We start from the raw sequence: 22,121 nt of genomic DNA, 5'->3' as shown, positions 1-22,121 counted from the left end.
CTTAGAATTCCAAGAGCAAAACTTAAAAGAAGTGGTGAGGCGGCCTTCTGCTGCTATGCACCTAAAATCTGGAATAGCCTGCCAATAGGAATTCGCCAGGCTGATACAGTAGAGCACTTTAAAACACTGCTGAAAACACATTACTTTAACATGGCCTTTTTATAACTTCAATTTAACTTAATCCTGATACTCTGTATGTTCAATTCATCATAATAACTACTCATGGTGGCTCTAAAATCCGTACTGACCCCTACTCTCTTTTTCTGTTTCTTTTTCCGGTTTCTTTGTGGTGGCGGCCTGCGCCATCACCACCTACTCAAAGCTTCATGATGCTCCAACAATGATGGACGGATTAAAAGGCAGAAGTCTACGTGACCATCATCATCAAGTCCTTCTGTGAGAACCCTAAATCCAAAGAGGACTGTTTCATTTATGTTAGGTAGAATGCCCAGAGGGGACTGGGCGGTCTCATGGTCTGGAATCCCTACAGATTTTATTTTTCTCCAGCCGTCTGGAGTTTTTTTTGTTTTTTCTGTCCCCCCTGGCCATTGAACCTTACTCTTATTCGATGTTAATTAATGTTGATTTATGTTGTTTTATAATTGTGTCTTTCATTTTTCTATTCTTTAATATGTAAAGCACTTTGAGCTACTGTTTGTATGAAAATGTGCTATAGAAATAAATGTTGTTGTTGTTGTTGAAAACGGCAGGAATTCAAGGGGATACCCAAAAGTAACCGGAATCCGTACCTGGGTCACAATTTCGACTGGGTGTAGCATACTTACAGTATTCTGTAGCCGTCTGCCAAGTGGCGTTGCTCTGTATTGTTTGTACGCCATTCCATGTCGGCTTTTCTTGGTGCTTATTAAACGTGTTCTGTGATTTTTGTGATGGGTCATCATAAAGAACAGCGAGTCTGCGTTACATTTTGTTTTCTCTGTGAGAAAACAGCTGACGGAACTGTGCCGTGTGCACAATTATTAGGCAAGTTGTATTTTTGGGATTCATTTTAATATGAAACAAATACAGTGTCATCCGTCAATCCAAAATATTAATAAACCTTAATATTATGCAAAGGAAATGAGATTGTGAACATTATCAGGGGAATACACGTGTGTGCGCAATTATTAGGCAACTATTAGTGCGCAGAATTATGATTACATTTTCTGTTCTGTTAAAATGAGAATCATAAACAAACAACACATAATTTCCAAATAAACGTCTTTTTTTTTAAATTTTATTAACTTTATTGTAATCATTCCATACAAATAGATCCATTTTTACAAAGAATAGGATTGAAAACAAATCGAACCCCACCCCTGAGAAAGACAGCATGGCCAACAGAGTAATACCTAAAGCTTGTAAGCAAAATTGGTGAGTTTAATAGGGCAATAGAGATGAATGGAGAAGAAAAAGAAATGCGGAGAGAATTACTCCTTCTTATTCTAAAATATTATTGATCAGATCCTGAAACCGGAGCGAACCCACGGGGAGAACATGCAAACTCCACGCAGGGAGGACCCGGGAAGCGAACCCAGGTCTCCGAACTGCAAGGCAGCAGCGCTAGCACTACACCACCATGCCGCCCTAAAACCATTTTATTTTTTTCAGTTATTTCAGATATTATTAGCTAACCCATAGTTCTTTATTTTTATGCAATCTTTCCTCAGTTGTTGTTGTTGTAAGTCACCTTGGACAAAGATGTCAGCCAAATATGAATATCTATAATGTGTTGGGTAACATTAGGCAGGCAGTGTGTTGTAGTGGACTTCAAGGCCCGAGGTTGCGGGTTCAAATCCCACTACTGAGCAAGTCACTTCACCTGCCTGGACTCTATTTGAAAAGAAAAGAGAGATGTAACCAATCGTATGTCAAATGTTGTACATCACCTTGAATTAAATATGTCAAGTGAGTAATAAAAAAAAAGCGTTTTGAATACGGAGGACGTTGGCGGCATTAAAAAAGCTCATTGGCTGAACCCGGCCTGCGGGCCTTGAGTAGGACACTCCTGATACAAAGTCAACAACCAGGCACAGGGCTGCCTGTGAAGAACGCGGATCTTTGTAAATTCCAGATAGAGCTGAGAGCTAAACACCTCTTGACAAACAGGACGCTGTCGCCATTAACACAATTCAGTCACCGAGCGCCTTTCCCACACTCAAGGGACGGGGCCCGTCGTACCAGGGCATACATTCTAATTACTGACGTACACACGGTATGGTGTTTGCTTTGCAGCTGGAGCTCCGGCCCTTCATGTGATTTGCTCGGGGCTACACAGCGAGGCAGCGGCAGGGACCGCCCGTCTTTAACTGGGTCAGTGGGTGGGAGGACAAGCACCCCAAGGCAGGCGTTGTGGAGTGGCAGCTAAGGACTGAGTCGGGTCTTCACAGAGTGTCACCGAGCAAATCCCTTCATTTGCACCACAGAAAAGTCTAACTGATTGTTTCATTGTCATAGGAAGTTTTGCAGGCTAAAGATTACAGCTGAACAGGTTACTGTAACGCCTGACAGAGGCTGGCATGGGGACACAGAGGTTAGTGCTGTTCTCTCACCGGCCCTGAGTTCAGCTCCATGCCAGTCACTTTGTGGATTTTCTTTGATTCAAATCTATAAAAAGCCAAATTTCCCACTGGGGACAAATAAAGTTCAGTCTATGTATTTATCTTTGATTTGGTTTGGACTGGCATCTCATTTGGGGTTGGCTGCTGCTTTGTGCCCAGTGCTGCCTACAAACCTGCATAAGGAAAATGTCTCTGGTGACTCAAAACAAGCCGGACATGAAGAACTGACAGCCCATTCAGGACTGGCTTGTGTTTTACACTACGTGTTGTTGGCACAGACTGCAAGTCCTCTTGAAAGAAGACATTTAAAAAAAAAAATGAAAGGAGCATCCAAAAAGCGAAGCACACATTTATTTAAAACATTTTGGACCCACAGTAGAACCACCATGTCAAGGCTCACAGGTCAGGTTAGGTTGGGGAGCATGCACTGGTACAGCACGCTGTCGCACCCACCACACGATGATGTTGACTCAGGCACCGCCGCGAGGGGCAGCCTTTCCAGCAGCTCCGTCGATGACTTTATCTTTCTACCCTTTTCTCTATTTCACTGATCACTCCAACCACTTTTCTTTATGTGGACTCGTTCCCTGGACACTTTTTACTACTTGTGAGTTTCCCCTTGGGATTAATAAAGTATCTATCTATCTATCTATCTATCTATCTATCTATCTATCTATCTGTTATATAGTGCCTTCTATCTATCTATCTATCTATCTATCTATCATATAGTGCCTTTCATATCTATCTATCTATCTATCTATCTATCATATAGTGCCTTTCATATCTATCTATCTATCTATCTATCTATCTATCTATCATATAGTGCCTTTCATATCTATCTATCTATCTATCTATTATATAGTCTTTATATCTATCTATCTATCTATCTATCATATAGTGCCTTTCATATCTATCTATCTATCTATCTATCTATTATATAGTGCCTTTCTTATCTATCTAGCTATCTATCTATCTATCATATATCTATCTATCTATCTATCTATCTATCTATCTATCTATCTATCTATCTATCATTTAGTGCCTTTCATTATCTATCTATCTATCTATCTATCTATCTATCTATCTACAGCTCGAGATCCTAGTTAGCTGCCCCCCAGGCAGACATGCGGCCCAGTCCCACCCTCTGGAAATGACCCTCTATCTGCTGCAGCCAGGTGTTATTTGCACATCCCCTTGGCCTGGTCCAGTTGCTCAGGTCCTCAACAATGAGGACCACCCTTAGGGAATCACGACGCATGGCCGTAGTGCCGTAACAGACGCTCCCTCACAATGCAGGTAATGTGCCTCATTCGGGACTCTGTGAGCAACACAAAGTCAAACCAGCAGGACACAAGGAGTCCCCGAAGAGACACAATGAGTCCAGTCTTCATCTCAGGTCACTGGATAGCGTCCATGTCTCACAACCATATAGCAAGACAGGAAAGCACCAGGACTCTAAAGACTTGGACCTTCGTCCTTTTGCAGAGATATCTGGAGCGCCACACAGCCCTTTTCCAGTGACCTCATGACCCCTCATGCTCTCCCAACCCGTCTACTGACTTCATAGGAAGGGTCACCAGAGACATGAACATCACTGCTGAGGTAAGTAAACCTCTCAATGAGGTCGACACTCTCTCCGCAGACAGACATACTGCTGATGGCCGTGCCCAAGAGGTCATTAAAGGCCCTGATCTTTGGTTTTTGTCCAGGACACTCACAAGCCCATACACTTGGACTCCTCACTCAGTCACTCGAGCTCCCCGATCAGAGCCTCCATTGACTCCACGAAGATCACAGCATCATCAACAAAGTCCAGATCAGTGAATCTCTCTTCACCAACAGATGCCCCACAGCCGCTGGACCCCACGACCTTGCCCAACACCCAGTCCATACAAGCATTGAACAGAGTAGGAACAAGATTACACCCATGACGAACCCTTCAATCAACTGGGAAAACGCAGAGGTCCTGCCTCCACTCTGCACAGCACTCACAGTACCAGTAACAAGCTGGCCATGATATCCAGCAACCTTGAGGGGATCCCGCAAACCCTCATGATGTCCCACAGGGCAACTCGATCAACTGAGTCACACACTTTACAAAAATCGACAAAGACTGCAAGGAAACGCTACCGATACTCGTGTTTGCGCTCCACGAGAACCTTCTATCAGATAAAGTGGTTTACATTTTCCTTGTCATAAGCTATATAATAATTTAGTGATTAAGGTTGTCACAATACAAAAATTTCAAACTTCAAATGTCATCAGCAATAAAGAAAAAATGACTCCAGGACGCTGGCCTAAGAGGCAGACTTACACAGAAAAGGTCGTATCTGAAACTGGCAAACACAAAGAAAAGATTAAAAGGGCCAAAAGAAAGCCGACAGAAGCCGACTGGAAAAGAAGATTTTGGACAGCATCCTGGAGTCATATGTTCTCTGTTGCAGACAACACTGGGGTTTGGTGCGTATTTAAAGAAGCAGCCAACTGAGGACTTGTAAGGTGTGTGTTTCTCAAACGACACACTCTGATGTCCTTATCCTCATATGCAGTTGTCAGTCTGGGCCTTTTCTTTCTTTCTTTTTCTCTCCTCTTTAGTTCCCGTGTGCTCTCCCCTCTCAAGACAGCAATGGACACCTGTGTAGGAAATCTTCAGTGTCTTGGCCATCTGTCACATTGAATGGACTTCAGTCTGAAAAAGAGAAAACAAAAAGACTGACGTGTTTCTTCAGAATGCGGTTTCATTCTTTTTGGCCATTTTTGAACCCAGAGCTAAACTTTAGAAAAGCCAGCGCCTTCAACTTTCAAGTGAACAGAATGCCAGGTGTAGTTACAAACGTTTCTCTAATAACCGATTAGCATTTAAAATGACTAATGACAGATAAGTTAAGGGAGTTGACCATTAAGACACTGAAGAAATGGCTGCTTCAAATGGAGATTGGCACTCATGTAGGAATAGTAAATTAGAAATTGGTCATTTCAGGAAGCAATAGCTGTTAGCAACACTAGCAATTTCTAGGCTGTATTTAAAATAAATTTATTGGTAACTTGATTTTAAAAAGCTATCAATTTCTATCAAAATCATGAACATTTCTGGATGTGTGTCCAAACATTTGGCAGTGTAAAATTGACTGAGGCAGGATTGTGACCATTGTTTTATATAAGATAGAAATTCAGCTCAAAGCGAACAACATAAATGCACATCTGCTACTTCAGGCGGTTACTGTTGAAACATCCTGTGCGTCACACAATTAGCTTCACATGCACAACGTAATACAGTAACCCACAAACACTGACGAGTTTTAAATTGCTTAATAAAATAAAAATAGTCTAAAAATAGTAATGGGAATTTCATCTCATTGCATACTAACAGTAAAATCCTGCGTGAAGAAGAAAACAAAAACATCTATTGACAGTCTGAAGGCGATTACGTTCGATTCAAACTAAGCTGTAAACACAATTATTGTATTTAATATGTTTGATCAACTAGATATAACAGACCAATACATATTGGCTTACTTTATTATTAGTTCACTAAACTTTACATACGTAAAGAAACGGTACAGCCAGCCTTGCAGTTCTCCTCCTGTCTGACGCAACTTTCCTCGGGCTTGCTTGCTCTGGTAGAAGCATGAAACACTCGGGGACATTGCATCAGATTTAGCGAATCGGAAAGCACCGCCCCTTAAGCAGCACTTGATTGGTCCAACTGGCCAAATGGTCCCGCCTTTCATGATCACGATTGGTTCGCCGGTCACTGCCGAATGACAGACAGACCACAACATTTACACGTGTGAGAAGAAGGCTTAAAAAGGCATGGAAATCTAGAAGTAGACGATTTGGTTAAAAAACAACGGACTCGGCGCCGTGCCTGACATCCGCAAAAGAATCGTCTCATTTTAAACTTAATTATCTTCAAGTCCATAGCTAAGATAATATAAAAGGACAAAAATGAAGCTCAGTGATATTCTGAATGAAAAGTCCAGTTTGTGGATATTTGGGTATGGGTCGCTTGTTTGGAGACCGGACTTCAAATACAGTAGCAGCAAAGTTGGCTACGTTAAGGGATACAGCAGGCGATTCTGGCACGGAGACAACTTCCATCGGGGCACCGACCAAATGGTAAGTTTTACCTTTGCATCAGCATATGGCACCTTTCACCTAGCAGGTCCGTACTGTATTTACTGGACAAATAAATAATGTGTGATTCAAAGGCATATGAATAAATGTGGTGAAATACAAAAACGTATGCTTTATTTTGATATAATTTGCATTTCACTGCGTTCTCCACAACGCAGCCCACCCAGCTTCAGGTAAGCTGATGTAAGGTTACGCTGTGCAGAATGATGCAATACTGGCAGCCAGGCCGGGCCAATGCGGTGGTATCCTCCGCATCCGCCGGACTGCTTCGCTTTGCAGACTGATGCGGAGATTCGACATCCGCGGTCTGTCTTCTCGTGTCTCGTCGTGGTTTTGTCTAATCGCGTCTCCTATCTTTTCTGTTCCCTTACAGCTTGGCCGTGTGGTGACTCTGGTGGAAGACAATGATGTAAGTATTGACGTCACGCATTTGTTCTTTCCTTTTTCGGAAACTGCGTTTAATGCAAATGAGGAGAAGTAGAATAAAGCTAAAACTGTGTGTGTTAGGCTAAGCACAGATTACATTCTTATAATGGGGTTGGGGGTCACAATGTGCAGAAACGTTTGGCATCTGTGATCTTTTTATATAGTGCCATCTGCACCCTGCACTTGCTAATGTACCACATCAGATTACACTTACAATACATTGTACATTTTACAAGTATCATCAGAATAAAGTGCTCATATTACTATGAAATAGTCTTCACAATGCACTCATTTGTGTGTTAGCTTCAGAATAATCACCATTAATAGAACAATGAAAGCAGTCAGGGTTCTAAGACATTACCATGAATCTACGGTTTTTATTAACTTGTCCATATTTCCTTGTCTTCCAGGCTTGCACATGGGGAGTCGCCTACGAGGTGCGAGGGCAGGAGATCGAAGAGTCCCTCAAGTACCTGAACATCCGAGAGAACGTAATGGGCGGCTACGAGACCAAACTCATTGAGTTCAAGCCTCGTGAAGAAGACGGGTCAGTCCTGGCGCTGGTTTACATTGCCACCTCGGACAACCCCATTTACCTCGGGCCGGCCAGCTCGGAGGAGATCGCCGTGCAGATTGCGGTGTCAAGTGGCAAATCTGGACACAACATCGAGTACCTCCTGCGGCTGGCAGAATTTATGAGACTGGCCTGTCCGGAGGTTCACGATGAGCATTTGTTTGCCATTGAAGCTGCAACGTTGTCACTGTTGCCCTTTTTAATCGGGTGAGATATTTGGGAGCGAGAACTGTAAAAATATTCCATAGTAGTCGTTGAGACGGTACAAGTCACCCGGTGAACTGCATCACCGTCGTTTCTGTTACACGCCGTGTGCACCCTTCACATTTCATGTAACCTCCTGGCCTTTTCAAGTACTGTACAAAAGCTCGGTTATGGTGCTCACATACTAATTCATTATTCTGTAACTTAGGGACCGTGCAATAGGATTTCTTCTTTTCTCTCTGACGGAAGAATCTCTTCCAGGACTTAATGTAGTCCTTCCCTACTGTAATGTGTCATATCTTTTATTTTTGTGCCAAACGTTCCTTTAATGTATTGTATTATGTGTACAGATGGACACTATTTGAGGATAACGTGTCATGGAGGTTGAGGCTGGTTGGGAAATGCTGCTAGTTCTTTTGAAGGTACCACTTAAAACCAACCGTTGGAAAAAGTTGTCTGGTACTGTTTATTCCTTTGTTGTGAAAGGAAGATTTGAATTATATGTTTACATTATATGTAAAAGTCACAAAGAAATAAACTATAAAACAAGAAGTGTTTATTTATAATTGGTAAGCGAGACGTATTCAATGATTTATCTCATAGACGATGGGGAAGTGGCCATGTTGTGCGATGTCCTGGCCAGAGTCGGCGCCCTGCTTGTGTGTCTGATGCTCAAGTCCCCAGCGACTATAGTGGGGTGAGGATGAGGATGGATAGATAGATAGATAGATAGATAGATAGATAGATAGATAGATAGATAGATAGATAGATAGATAGATAGATAGATAGAAATGAAAGGCATTATATAAAAGATAGATAGATAGATAGATAGGAAAGGCACTATATAGACAGAAATGAAAGGCACTATATGATAGATAGATAGATAGATAGGAAAGGCACTATATAATAGATAGATAGATAGATAGATAGATAGATAGATAGATAGATAGATAGATAGATAGATAGGAAAGGCACTATATAATAGATAGATAGAAATGAAAGGCACTATATAATAGATAGATAGATAGATAAGGCACTATATAATGATAGATAGATAGATAGATAGATAGATAGATAGATAGATAGATAGATAGATAAGGCACTATATAATGATAGATAGATAGATAGATAGATAGATAGATAGATAGATAGATAGATAGATAGATAGATAGATAGATAGATAGATAGATAGATAGATAGACGTGTAATTCCCATCTTTAGTCAGGTGTTATTTAACGAGGGTCCACCCACCTGCAGCTGTCACTCTTCTCAAACACGTGAGCTCCACACGATCCGAGTCACGGCAAAGGAGCAAATTATCAAACATACCCACCACATATACTCACAGCAGGGAATTAGGTGGGCACAAAAATCCAAAAGTGTTTAAATGAACGTGGAGGAGCTCAGCCCTGAACGGGACTAAAGCAGGTTCAGATACTGAATGATAACTAGCGGCTCCAGCCGTTCTAACATTAGTTGCACAGCAGTGTTTATCATCTTTCGACTTGCAGACACTTGAAGTAATGGCCATGCTGGGCAGCGTGATATGATGAGGGCAGCCCACCAGCCGGCTCCCTCTTGCTGTACGCTCCGGGATGAGCATTTCATGGTGTGTTGGTGCTTCTCCTTCTTCTCCTGCACCAAACCCGAGGCTCTTTAGCTGTATAGGACAGTTTCTTGTACCCCTCACCTGGTGCGACATTTAAAGTGGAGCGCTGCATTCATTATCTGTTCACTGCCACTAGCACGTAGCCTGTTTAATCCGGTCTGAAGCCATGGGCGGCCTGAGCCTATTCTGGAAATACTCGATTCAAGGCAGGAGACGGCTGTGGGTGGGACGCCAGTGTAGAATCACTAAATAATCAGCTCACTGATACGGAGAGGGCATGCAAAGTGCCACCGTGGGGAGACACGCAGGTGTGAAGTTCATAATCAGGAGCAGACACTACAAAAATCGGATCCCGAGTCCGCTAGTCTTTAGAAGACACTGACCACGTAAAGGCTCACTGAACTCTTTCACACTTTAGGCTTAACTTACTATAATAAAAAGAGAATGAAGGGATTGAATCCCACACCTGGGACCCTGAATTGGGTTAGGTGGGCTTGCTACTGTACAGAGCTGTGAACAAGTATTTGTCCCCTCCTGGATAGCCTCTACATTTGTCACAATCAGTGCTGCCCCTCTAAGCAGAACCTTATTCGTGGGCTCGGGACCCCAACACCCCCCAAACGCCCATCCCTGAATCCACTACATGAGTATTTCTTATAACAGCTTTAATTGAAACTATTAAAATATAAATTAATGAGAAGAAAACACAGAAGTACACTTCACAAAATAAAATATAACTGTTGGATTTGTTTCCTTTATAAACGAAGACCTAATCAGTAGTTGTAAAAGTTGTAGTAGTTATAATAATAATAATAATAATAATAATAATAATAATAATAATCCATCCATTATCCAACCCGCTATATCCTAGCACTGGGTCACGGGGGTCTGCTGGAGCCAATCCCAGTCAACACAGGGCGCAAGGCAGGAAACAAACCCCGGGCGCCCACCGCAGGTAAATACATAAATACATAAATAAATAAATAAATAAATAAATAAATAAATACTAACACTATTGCTACTAGTAGTCATTTAAATATTGAGTTCAATATTATTCTTAAACACTATAACTCAGCAGCTGGCTGTGATGGCGGGCCGCGTTGTTTGTTTTCGACTGTGCGCTTCACCGCCGATGCTGGGGGGCTTCTGCCTTCTTGGTGGTCCTGATTCTGCAGCTGTAACTCACTAAGTCGTTCAGCTGACTGCTCGTTAAAAGTTAACTTGGAGTCACGACAGGTTTGTTTGCTGCATGAAGCCAAGACCTTGTTCTTCCACTAACCCTGTTTAAAAGTTGCACTTTGGATGCTTATTTTTTCTTTTCTTTACATTATCTTTATTCAATAAGAGTAACGTCCTTTCATTCCGCGCTGCAAATTCCAGTTTTCTATCAGGAAAGTCCGCGTCGGTGTCATTTTTAAGGCTTTCGATTTCAATCACCGGTCGTGACGTGTTTTTTTTAGAGTGGTCCTCAAGCGCATCCACTTGATGGACTTTTGAGTCTGTGCTGAAATCACTTCCTGTGCATTTCGCTCGGATTTCTTAATAAACACTTTTTTAACATTGCGCAAAGTAATCGATCACAGCGGTGACGCTCCTCTGACGTTTGTCATGATAAGGCAAGTAGACTTTGCTGTTGCCCGGAATAAAATGGGCGTGACGGATTGGAGTGGTCATCCATCAATCAATTCCGACTTCAACCAATCACATTGTAGCGCCTGACAGCACCTCTACAATATGTTCGATTTTTGCAGGCGTTCACTTCTTCAGCCACACCCTCCTCGGTAAGGCAAGTTAAGTTTCTCTTATCTTCGCCGATGCCAGTCGTCCGCGAGTGTCCTTTTGTTCTGTCTCAGTATCTTTCATTTCAGGTTCAGCGTCTTAAGCTTTCGGTTCCGCTCGTGCGTAAGTGAGGACTACCTCCGCAGCACAGTCCTCTTCCTTTCGTTAACAAATTCTTGAGTACGAGTCGACTCTGCCAGGGTAATTTTTTCTGACTAAAAAGTGTGGCAGCGTTTGTCCAAAATGTCCATGGCCGTGCAGCTTTAGCTCATTTCATACAATTCAGGCAAAATGGAGTGTGCGCGACGCGTGTTCAAGCAATTCCACGGTGCAAGAGTCATCGTTTTAAAACGTTTGTGAAAATTCAAAGCAAAACGGTGCAAACAAAAATGGAGAAAAATGTTGATGTTACAAAAGAGCAATAGATCTCTTATAAAGAAAGGTCTGCTGAAGGCTTCTCCCTGTTTTTATGTGGTCGTACTGTCACACCTTCAAATGTTCATTCAGAGTTTGTAAAACGATCAGAAACCTGTGAGCCAAAGTTTTACTCGTAGGTTCATCTCACAAGCAGTGAGACGGACACCATGGTGAAGATGGCTACTGACTCGCTGCTCCGTATTCAATTCCAGCCAACCATTTCTGAAACTTTGTCAAGCAGCAGCTGAGCTTTTTCTGGACTAACGTGGGTACCTGGGCCAAAAGGACTGGCAAAGGTGGCACACTCCTATATTTAATGAATGAGTTGTACTGTGATGTTTGAATGGCACTGCAAATAAAGGGTTAAAAAGCATTGGGCCACCCCTGTTGTGACACTTTTCACAAAAGACAGATGGCTTTGCTAAGCTGCACTGCAGTTTTGCCCAACCCAGTGAAACTTAACAGAGTCATCTGTATTTTGTGAAAAGTGTCACAGTCAGGATGGCCCGACGCTTTTTAACCCTTTACAGTGCCATTCAAAGATCACAGTATATCCCATTCATTAGATATAGGAGTGTGCCACCTTTGCCAGTCCTTTTGACTCAGGTACCCGTGTCAGGCTGGGCAAAACTTAATTGAAACTGAACAAAGACCTCTGTCCTTTTACAAAACTGTGACAACGGGGGTGGCCCAACGCTTTTTAACCCTTTACTGTGATCTTTAAACAGCACAGTAAATCCTATTCATTAGATACAGAAGTGTGCCAACATTGCCAGTGCTCCTGACACAGGTACCCGCATTAAGCCAGGAAAAGCTCAAGTGCAGCTTGACAAGCTTTGCATAGAGTTTCAGAATTAGCTGACTGGAGTTGAATACGGAGCAGGAGCAGGAGCTGCGAGTTAAGTAGCCAGGCTGGACTAATGAACGCTCTGCTTTTACAGAAGTAGGTAAGAAAAAGTATCAACCGCTAACGTCCAGGGGCTAAATGACTACACCATTATCGACACAACAAAGTGAAGCTGGTATTCAAATTAAGCAGACACTTCTGTGAAGTGGCAGGCTGCCGTCCTGCCCGGGGTTTGTTTCCTGCCTTGTGCCCTGTGCTGGCTGGGATTGGCTCCAGCAGACCCCCGTGACCCTGTAGTTAGGATATAGCAGGCTGGATAATGGATGGATGGATGGACTTCTGTGAAGTTAACATTACCCGTCACAACATAATATATATATTTTTACATTACTTGTTTGAGACTCTCGTTACTATGGCCAGCGCCAATGACGACAGGCCTCTCTGTTTTAATTCCATTTTGCTTTCCTGTCCTCTTGAGCCGGCGACACACTACGTGACTTCTAGTTGGTGGGGATGTCAGAACAGTCAGCGTGGGATCAAAAGAGGGAGGCCATGTTTCAGTTAACATGCTGGGATTCTGGTAGGAAGCAACAAACGAGTACAATCAGAGTGGAGCCCGTGAGATTATTTAACTTGGCTTTCAGGAAGCATCTGATGAGGTGCCACACGAGGGGATGGGCATCAAACTGAAAGAAGTGGCAGATCAGGGTGAGGTGTGTAGACGGGTGAAGAACTGGCTCAGACTCAGGAAGCAGAGGGTGATGGTGTGAGGACTTCGATCAGAACTGGGTGATGTTAAGAGGGCAGTTTGCGCCACCACCATCTACTCAAAGCACCGTGATGTTCCAACAATGATGGATGGATTAAAAGCCAGAAGTCTACATGACCATCAACATCAAGTGACTCCGTGAGAACCCTAAATCCAAAGAGGACTGTTTCAAATATGTTAGGTAGAATGCCCAGAGGGGACTGGGTGGTCTCATGGTCTGGAATCCCTACAGATTTTATTGTTTTCTCCAGCCGTCTGGAGTTTTTTTTTTGTTTTTTCTGTCCACCCTGGCCTCCTTTTCTATGTTCACTAATGTTGTCTTTTTTTAATTCCTTATTTTCTCTTTTATTTTTCTTTTCTTCATTATGTAAAGCACTTTGAGCTACTTTTTGTATGAAAATGTGCTATATAAATAAATGTTGTTGTTCTTCTATTTTTAATATAAATAAATGATTTGGAAAGGAATATAAAGAACAAGCTGGTTAAGTTGGCAGATGATACCAAGGTAGGTGGATTGGCAGATGATCTGGAGTCCGTTGAATCATACAGAGGGACTTGGGATAGCATACAGGCCTCGGCAAATGTAATGTCAGTAAATGTAAAGGACTACACATAGGAAGTAAAAATGGGAGGTTTGAACACACAATGGGCGGTCGGAAAATCGAGAGTACGTCTTATGAGAAGGACTCAGGAGTCATAGTGGACTCTAAGCTATCAACTACCAGACAGTCAGGTTATATAGCGCCTTGATGTGTGGAGTACAAGTCACTGGAGGTTCTGCTCAACCTTTATAATGCACTGGTGAGGCCTCATCTGGAGTCCTGTGTGCAGTTTGGGTCTTCAGTCTACAAAAACGACATAGCAGCACAAGAGAAGGTCCAGAGAAGAGCGACTAGGCTGATTCAGGGCTACAGGGGATGAGTTATGAGGAAAGATTACAAGAGCTGAGCCTTTACAGTTTAAGATAAAGGAGATTAAGAGGAGATGTGATTGAAGTGTTTTAAGATTATGAAGGGAATTAGTACAGTGGGACGAGATGGTGACTTCGAAAATGAGTTCATCAAGAACACGGGGACACAGTTGGGAACTTGTGCAGGGTGAATTTCACACAAACATTAGGAAGTTTTTCTTCACACAGAGAGCCACAGACACACAAGTGACCAGTAGTGTGGTAGACAGGAGGAACTTTCAAAACGCGACTTGATGTTATTTTAGAAGAATTAAGTGGACTGGTGAGCTTTGTTGGCCTGAATGGCCTGTTGATGTCCAGCTTGTTCTAATGTCAAACTGGATGACTGTGGTTGCTCATCTCGTTGCCTGAGGATGTCAAATTACATGACTAGGACTACAAGGGACGGCCAATTATGTGACGATTTTCCGTGTGACACATTCACTTGTTTTGTTATCACAACGCCACTCGGCTAGAGAGAAATTACAGAAGAAGCAACAAGAGTTGAGAATATGAAGTGCCAAGTGCCACCGACTGGCATTCACTCCCTATATAGACCCTACTAGCTGAGCGACTTGTGGAAAATCTAAGTAATCAATGTAGACCTCCATGTTAGTGTTTGCAGTGCCCGATCAGTTAAGAATCAGAAGGTGAGGCTACAGCGGGCATGTGATCACCTCAACAGGACTACCCATTCCTGCCTGGTCTGCTACCACCTACAGAAGGTGGGGTCTGAGCAACATGAAGCCATCCTGCCCTGTACCAGTGGTCCACAGTGATGGTGTGTGGAATCATTTCTTTGTCTCATTAAGCCTCTCGATGCCAACTGACCGTCAGTCGAGTGCCTACCTACGCCTGTTTGATGGCTGTGGCCATCCTTCAGATTTTCACTTTTCTTGCTGCTCATTTGTGCAGGTCTCTCTCTTTTTTGTCTAGTGGGGTCATTTCTGTTTTGTTTTTGGTCTTTTTGGGTTTGTTAGTTTTGTTCTTAAGTTTTCTCTTCAGGCCCTTTGCTGTGTCATTACAGGACCATGAGGACCACCACACACAGGCTTGGCATTGAAACCACAGCCTTCGGAGTGAAAGACGGCGGGCACGAAGCAGAGCACCCAAGTGTTAGCCTCCATTTCTGATGTTGCAGCGTTATTAAAAACGTGCTTTTTATTCCATTCATTACCCCTAAAACCAGTTAGTCCGGATACCCAAGTCTCAAATCGCTTGCAGACGTGAAGCAAATTAAAAGAAGAGCAAGAAAAAAACAAGAGACGTCAACAACATACCCAAGGCAAACGCTACGAAACAGAAAATTTGAAAGTCATTTCAAATATTTGTGAAAAGATAATATCCTGAAGAGATGTTCACCTTTGCTCGAGACCACAGTCTGCACGTACGCCCAAATCTCACCGACCTCGGCATTCAGCTCCAGATCTCTCTCTCACTGTGGAGTCAGCATGTTTTTATCTCCAGAAGGTCCTGCCAGTAGACACCCGATAAACCCATTTAGGTAGCTGTGAGTGATTAGGTGAATGGGGTCTCATCCAGGGTTGGCTCGAACCTTCTCAGGGTCTTCCATGGTGCCCATCCTTAGTGTAAAAGTCTTTTTGAGGCCATGGCTGGAAAGCTGAAGGCCCGTCTTTCTAGTAGCTGCCATCATGAGCCCATCACACCTTCTCGTGCAGTTGGCCCAGCAAGTCTGTTAGCGTCTGCCTGATGTGATGCCAAGCTGGCAACAGACTATATCGTTGGTATGTGAGATTATAAGATGATAGGAGGTTGTCCTGAGGCTACTCCACTTGGAGGGTCTGACCAGAACTCAGTAACCATTGATCTCTGTAATAAGGTGTAGAGGGTATCACCAAAATGCAGCTTATCATGACTCCTTGTCATCTTCAGAAGAGGTCATCCACCCCTAGAGCTAAGCCTGTTCAGGCCCAGCCAGTACTTGGGTGGCAGACCATCTAGGAAAAGCTTGGGCTGCTGCTAGAAGAGGTGTTGGTGAGGCCAGCAGGGGGCTTTACCCCATTGTCTCAAGGTGGATCCCAATGCCACAGTGGAGTGACGGGGACACTATGCTGTAAAAATGGTGACATTCTTTGGATGAGACAGAAAACTGAGGTCCTGACACTCAGCGCTCTTTAATGATCATCTTTCAAAAAGAGTAGGGAGTAACCTGATGTCCTGGCTACACTGCCCACCATGGCCTGGTCCTTCTGGACCCCTAATCATGCCCTGTTTCTAATTTGTCCCTTCACCACCTAATAGCTCGTGTGTGTTGAGTGGACTGGCACAAAAATGGCTGCCATTGATCAGATGAGATGGGAAACCAAGGTTCTGACTCTCTGAGCTCATACAAGATCTGTGGATGTCTTTTGAAAAAGAGTGGGTTCCTGACCACCATGAGTTGTCATTCTGGCCCCCCAATCATCCGCTGTCCCTTACTGACTAACTCTCTCACCCTCTCTCTCTCTCACCCCTTCACCACCTAACAGCTCATGTGTGGCGAGTGCAACAATGGCTGCCAGGTGGGTGCTACACTTTGGTGGTGCCTGAAGTGGGTCCGCTCTCATGGACAGTAGTGAGAGTAGCGCTATATAAATGCAATTCATTATTAATTATTATTATTGTTATTATTTTCTGGATTCATCCAGGGTGACTCCCTCAAAACAGAGGAGAACGTTTTATGACCAGATTTCTTTTCTAAAGCTTTGTTTCATCACCTTTCATGACCCACAAAGGCGACTTTATTCTAATCCCAGATCATAAGGGTCCTGAGTCCCCTTAAGTGATATGAGGACATCAGTGTGGCCAAAAATGTGTCTGACAATAGCACCAGGGACGCTTGATGTGCTCCACTTGGTGTAAGGGAGCAAAGTGACCCTCAGCTCTTCAATGGGCTACTGAGGGATCGGTGGTGTAACATCACCTGGGCCAGTGGTGGGGGATTTGCTGTGCTTATAGTGGTCCAAAGTACACTTAGGAGACAGCGTTGTGAAGAAGGACAGTAGCATGGAGTGAAAGGAGGGCTGGCAAACTAAGGAATGAAAACAGTTATGCCAACAGGCCCTATGCCAGTTCATTGCTGGATGTAGTGGCACACAAAGTACTTAGTAATCACCAATGCCACCTTCTGTTTCTACACAAAAACCAGCCATAGTAAAAGACTGGCCATAGTGGCATAATAAATAGTCTTAACCACGGTCGGCCATTGTAACTTGATTATAAGGCATAAATCTCCCCCACCAAGGGCTCACCATACTGGCATAACGTTAACGCTGCGATGAGGAGGTGCGAGTAAAATTAAGGTGGCCCAGCATTACGAGTATTTTCGCAGGCTTCAGGGATTCTATTGTGTTAACTGTTATCCATAAATATCCAAGACCATGGGACAGACACCCATAAGGAAATCATTTCAATTGGAGAGCCTCTAGGAATCAGTTGGTGGTCTCCGATTTGCCCCCCGTGGGTGTATGTGTCACCAAGCCCTGCAGTTGACTGCTAATCATGTCCAGGACTATTTTTTGTGGTTGTGCGCTTATTGCTGTAGCCCACCACCACCTGTAATGAATCCATCCAGCAGAAAAACCCAGAAAAAGGGGGTGCAGACCTCAAAACTGCCAGCTAGATGAGAACGTCACCTTGGTCTGGACCCCCAGAGTCGGCCCGAGACCTGCCTAGGCTCTGAAATGGGACAAAGCAAACAAGTATCAAAAAATGTCGACAAAAGAGGAAAACCATGAAAAGAGAAAAGTCTAACCTGAAAACAAAACAAAGCTACTCTATTATTTTATTATTTATTGGAAAGATCCAAAGGGATATCAGAAAGAAGGAAGATGAAAAACATCAATGAAATCACAAAGGAAAACCTGAAGCAACCAAATCCAGAGAAAGAATGTTAAAGACAAGGCAGGGGTCAACGCCAGGAAATCCAACAGCAACTGAAAAGACCCTCACAAAGCAAACACCGAAGCTGCTGAGCCGCTCCTATACTGCTGAGGCCTGGTTAGGGGGCCCTGCCTCCGTAGGCTCAAAGAGTCATGTGCAGCAAGAAGGTCAGCTGACCAAACTACTTGTTAGCTCATGCAGTAGAGAAACCACAGAGCCGCAGTTTCAAAAACATTTAAAAGAAGACGCAATTAGTGATTGGCCAATCGAAACGCGACAAAGAATCCATGATTAGCTACAAACTGAATGAAGTGAGACGTCAAAACAACAGGCCTGGACTGGAAGAAGAATAGCTGAAGAAATCCATGTTTACTACACAACCGCCTGAAATGTAGGCCATGTGTATCCAAGACTCAGCTGCAGGCTTTGAAACGAGCCAGCCAGGCCGAGATCGTCATTCTGACCCCAGCTGGGCACATTGGGGTCTACCATAAACTAAATGAATCACCCATTTTTAACTGGGGCATATCCTATCCATTGCAGAACACACTATCTATCTGTCTATCTATTATATGGTGCCTTTCGTTTATATCTATCTATCTATCTATCACAAATGCATCCTGCTCATGGCCATCGTCTGTTTAATTGAAGGCTCTGCGTAGTTTGACTGCCTGCTGTCTCACGGATCCACTTTGTTTAGCATTAACTTGAGAGTCTTTGAGGTCTTCAGGAAAACCCCCTCTGACCATTCCCTGGTCTCACTTGAAATTAGTGGGCTGTCGTGCTTTTCAAGTAGCTGGCCCTAAGCTTTGTGACAGCCCACCTCTGTTTATTAGGACTTCCTTCTTCTCTTAGTGCCTTTCAGGTCAGCTCCAGGCTTTTTTTTTTGTATGCAGTTTGGTTATTTTACTTTTATTTGCTTTTAATTGCTGTATTTTATTATGACGTACAGCACTTTGGTTCAACTCTGGTTATTTAAGGTGCTATAAAAATCGATCGACATTGACACTGCCTGTGTGGCGCCTGCATGTTCTCCTGGTGTCTCTGCTGGTCTGCCTTGTTGTCTTCTCACGTTCCTCTCCCTGAGGGTCACTGATGGTCCCACCTTGGCTCTGTGGGTGTATATAAATGACGCAGTCGTAATTGTTACTGCTGGTTCATTTTAAGTTATTTTGTTATTCAAAGTTTGCTTTTTTTGGAATGTAATAACCGGTCCAACTAGTAGCCTCACAAGTCACGGAGCTGCCTCCTGTTGTTTGGGCTCCAGGCATGGCCTCGCATTGTTTGGGATCTATCTATATATCTAATATAGTGCCTTTCATAGCTATCTATCTATGTAATATAGTGCCTTTCACATCTAGCAATCTATTATATAGTGCCTTTCATATCTATCTATCAATCTATTATATAGTGCCTTTCATATCTATCTACCTATCTATTATATAGTGCCTTACATATCTATCTATCTATCTATTATATAGTGCCTTTCATATCTATCTATTAATTATATAGTGCCTTTCATATCTATTTTTCAATCTATTATATAGTGCCTTACATATCTCTCTATATCTGTGTATCTCAGGACTGGAGGACTGGCTGCAAAATCCACAGCCAGAACTCGAACTTGCGGACCCCTGTAATCGAATGCCGGTTTTTGATTGGGTGCTGAGTTTTGTTTTGTTTTTTGTGTGTTTTTTTTACCACACCATTTCATTGAGTTTTCTGTCCAATTCTTTCTGTGACCAGTGAACAGAAGGAGCAAGCAGTGGATTTAATACCAAAAACTCCTGGCACCAGTTTGTTGTCGTGTGAAGGGTGCTGACTATACATTATGCCACCCTTCAATTTATTTATTTTTTAACCTTTTGAAAAATGTGTTAATAGTGCTTGAATTCAGTAAATCATTTACCATTTAAGAGGCATTTAGTGTTTATGGGCAACAATGAAGACAGAGGTGAGCGGGCAGGGCAGGTGGTTGGTGTGGAGGTCCCAAGAAGGTCACCAACCACATGTGGCTGAGCCAACCCGACTACTTCAGATGACTTTCACTGACTTACTGTTCCAGAAGTCCCAGACTTTGACTCAACGTTCATGGGCCAACCTTGTGTGAGCGGGTCATGCGATGGACTGGCACCTTTGTCCAGGGCCGTTCCCTGCCTGTGCCCAGTGTGCCATATCAGTTAAGAAAGACATCATCCAAAAATAAAAACAGAAACATTCCTCATAAAAAATGTGCTCCATCTGATGTGTTCATGTGTGGGTGTCGCCTCCCTCACCAGCACTAACACAAGGCAGGTGCCAACCCAGCCCCAGATCGCAGTCTATGCCGGGGCACAGTCACACACTCCCCCTTACGGAAGGGAGAGCCACTTGGGTTTGTTTGTACTTATATGACATCTTACAGACTTGAGACGGCCCTGTGACCTAAAGCAGGTGACACGTCAGAACAGCTCAAGCAACACTCCTACAGGACGTCCTTAGCCGCCCCAGCGCCTGCCGTCAGCAGCTCTCCGCTTTCGAGTCTTGTGATTTCGCCATCGAGGTTAAGTCAGGCTGCTCCACTCGGGCCAGGATTTTTTTTTACATTCAGAAGTGAGAAATTCTGAGAGTAACGACTAATGCATAGCAGAGCGTAATGTAACATAACACTCTTAAGAACTTGGGGCGATGGCGATGACTGGGGACACCCAGAGTGCTTCCGGGTGCGCAGCCGGCACTTTCGCCACACGGGGGCGTGTCAGTGGGAGATTGCAGTGTTGGAGCACATCCTGGTGTGTATAAAAGGGGCCGCCTCCCTTCATACGATGACGAGAGTCAGACAGAGCTTGGTGGAGGAGGCAAGGAGGCGGCCTGAAGAGAGTGAGGTATTGGGAAGAAGCCAGGACTTTGGGGACTTGCGGGGTTTGTGAGCACTTGAACTGTGTATATAATGTATAATAAACTTGTATTGGGAGACATTGGCGTGTCTGCCTGTCTGTGTCCGGGCCAGCTTCCACAACACACACACACACACACATATATATATATATTTCTACACTCACCTAAAGGATTATTAGGAACACCATACTAATACGGTGTTTGACCCCCTTTCGCCTTCAGAACTGCCTTAATTCTACGTGGCATTGATTCAACAAGGTGCTGAAAGCATTCTTTACAAATGTTGGCCCATATTGATAGGACAGCATCTTGCAGTTGATGGAGATTGATGCACATCCAGGGCACGAAGCTCCCGTTCCACCACATCCCAAAGATGCTCTATTGGGTTGAGATCTGGTGACTGTGGGGGCCATTTTAGTGCAGTGAACTCATTGTCATGTTCAAGAAACCAATTTGAAATGATTCGAGCTTTGTGACATGGTGCATTATCCTGCTGGAAGTAGCCATCAGAGGATGGGTACATGGTGGTCATGAAGGGATGGACATGGTCAGAAACAATGCTCAGGTAGCCCGTGGCATTTAAACGATGCCCAATTGGCACTAAGGGGCCTAAAGTGTGCCAAGAAAACATCCCCCACACCATTACACCACCACCACCACCAGCCTGCACAGTGGGAACAAGGCATGATGGATCCATGTTCTCATTCTGTGTACGCCAAATTCTGACTCTACCATTTGAATGTCTCAACAGAAATCGAGACTCATCAGACCAGGCAACATTTTTCGGTCTTCAACTGTCCAATTTTGGTGAGCTTGTGCAAATTGTAGCCTCTTTTTCCTATTTGAAGTGGAGATGAGTGGTACCCGGTGGGGTCTTCTGCTGTTGTAGCCCATCCGCCTCAAGGTTGTTCGTGTTGTGGCTTCACAAATGCTTTGCTGCATACCTCGGTTGTAACGAGTGGTTATTTCAGTCAAAGTTGCTCTTCTATCAGCTTGAATCAGTCGGCCCATTCTCCTCTGACCTCTAGCATCAACAAGGCATTTTCTCCCACAGGACTGCCGCATACTGGATGTTTTCCCTTTTCACACC

The 22,121-nt window shown here is 43.7% G+C and overlaps 1 protein-coding gene and 1 long non-coding RNA gene across 2 annotated transcripts; one reads left to right on the top strand and one right to left on the bottom strand.

The window, feature by feature from the left end:
* Positions 1–4,683: 4,683 nt before the first annotated feature.
* LOC120518625 lies at positions 4,684–6,242 on the bottom strand. Its single transcript, XR_005631263.1, has 2 exons — positions 6,108–6,242; positions 4,684–5,250 (listed from the first exon to the last, which is right to left on the bottom strand). It is a non-coding gene; the product is annotated as an uncharacterized LOC120518625 (long non-coding RNA).
* A 123-nt stretch (positions 6,243–6,365) lies between these two features.
* Positions 6,366–8,475, top strand: chac1 (ChaC, cation transport regulator homolog 1 (E. coli)). Its single transcript, XM_039741946.1, has 3 exons — positions 6,366–6,680; positions 7,072–7,107; positions 7,535–8,475. Exons 1-3 carry the CDS (start codon positions 6,510–6,512, stop codon positions 7,907–7,909), a joined length of 582 nt encoding a protein of 193 aa, XP_039597880.1. The 5' UTR covers positions 6,366–6,509; the 3' UTR covers positions 7,910–8,475.
* Positions 8,476–22,121: the final 13,646 nt, after the last annotated feature.

Source organism: Polypterus senegalus, chromosome 18, assembly GCF_016835505.1.
Source record: "Polypterus senegalus isolate Bchr_013 chromosome 18, ASM1683550v1, whole genome shotgun sequence".
Taxonomy (NCBI): domain Eukaryota; kingdom Metazoa; phylum Chordata; class Cladistia; order Polypteriformes; family Polypteridae; genus Polypterus; species Polypterus senegalus.
This window is presented reverse-complemented; position numbering and strand designations above follow the sequence as displayed.

Coding starts and splice junctions, on each gene's coding strand:
- chac1 (XM_039741946.1), top strand. CDS start 6,510: ATGAAGCTCAGTGATATTCTGAATGAAAAGTCCAGTTTGTGGATATTT. Junction 6,681..7,071: donor ATCGGGGCACCGACCAAATG/GTAAGTTTTACC, acceptor GTTCCCTTACAG/CTTGGCCGTGTGGTGACTCT. Junction 7,108..7,534: donor CTCTGGTGGAAGACAATGAT/GTAAGTATTGAC, acceptor CTTGTCTTCCAG/GCTTGCACATGGGGAGTCGC.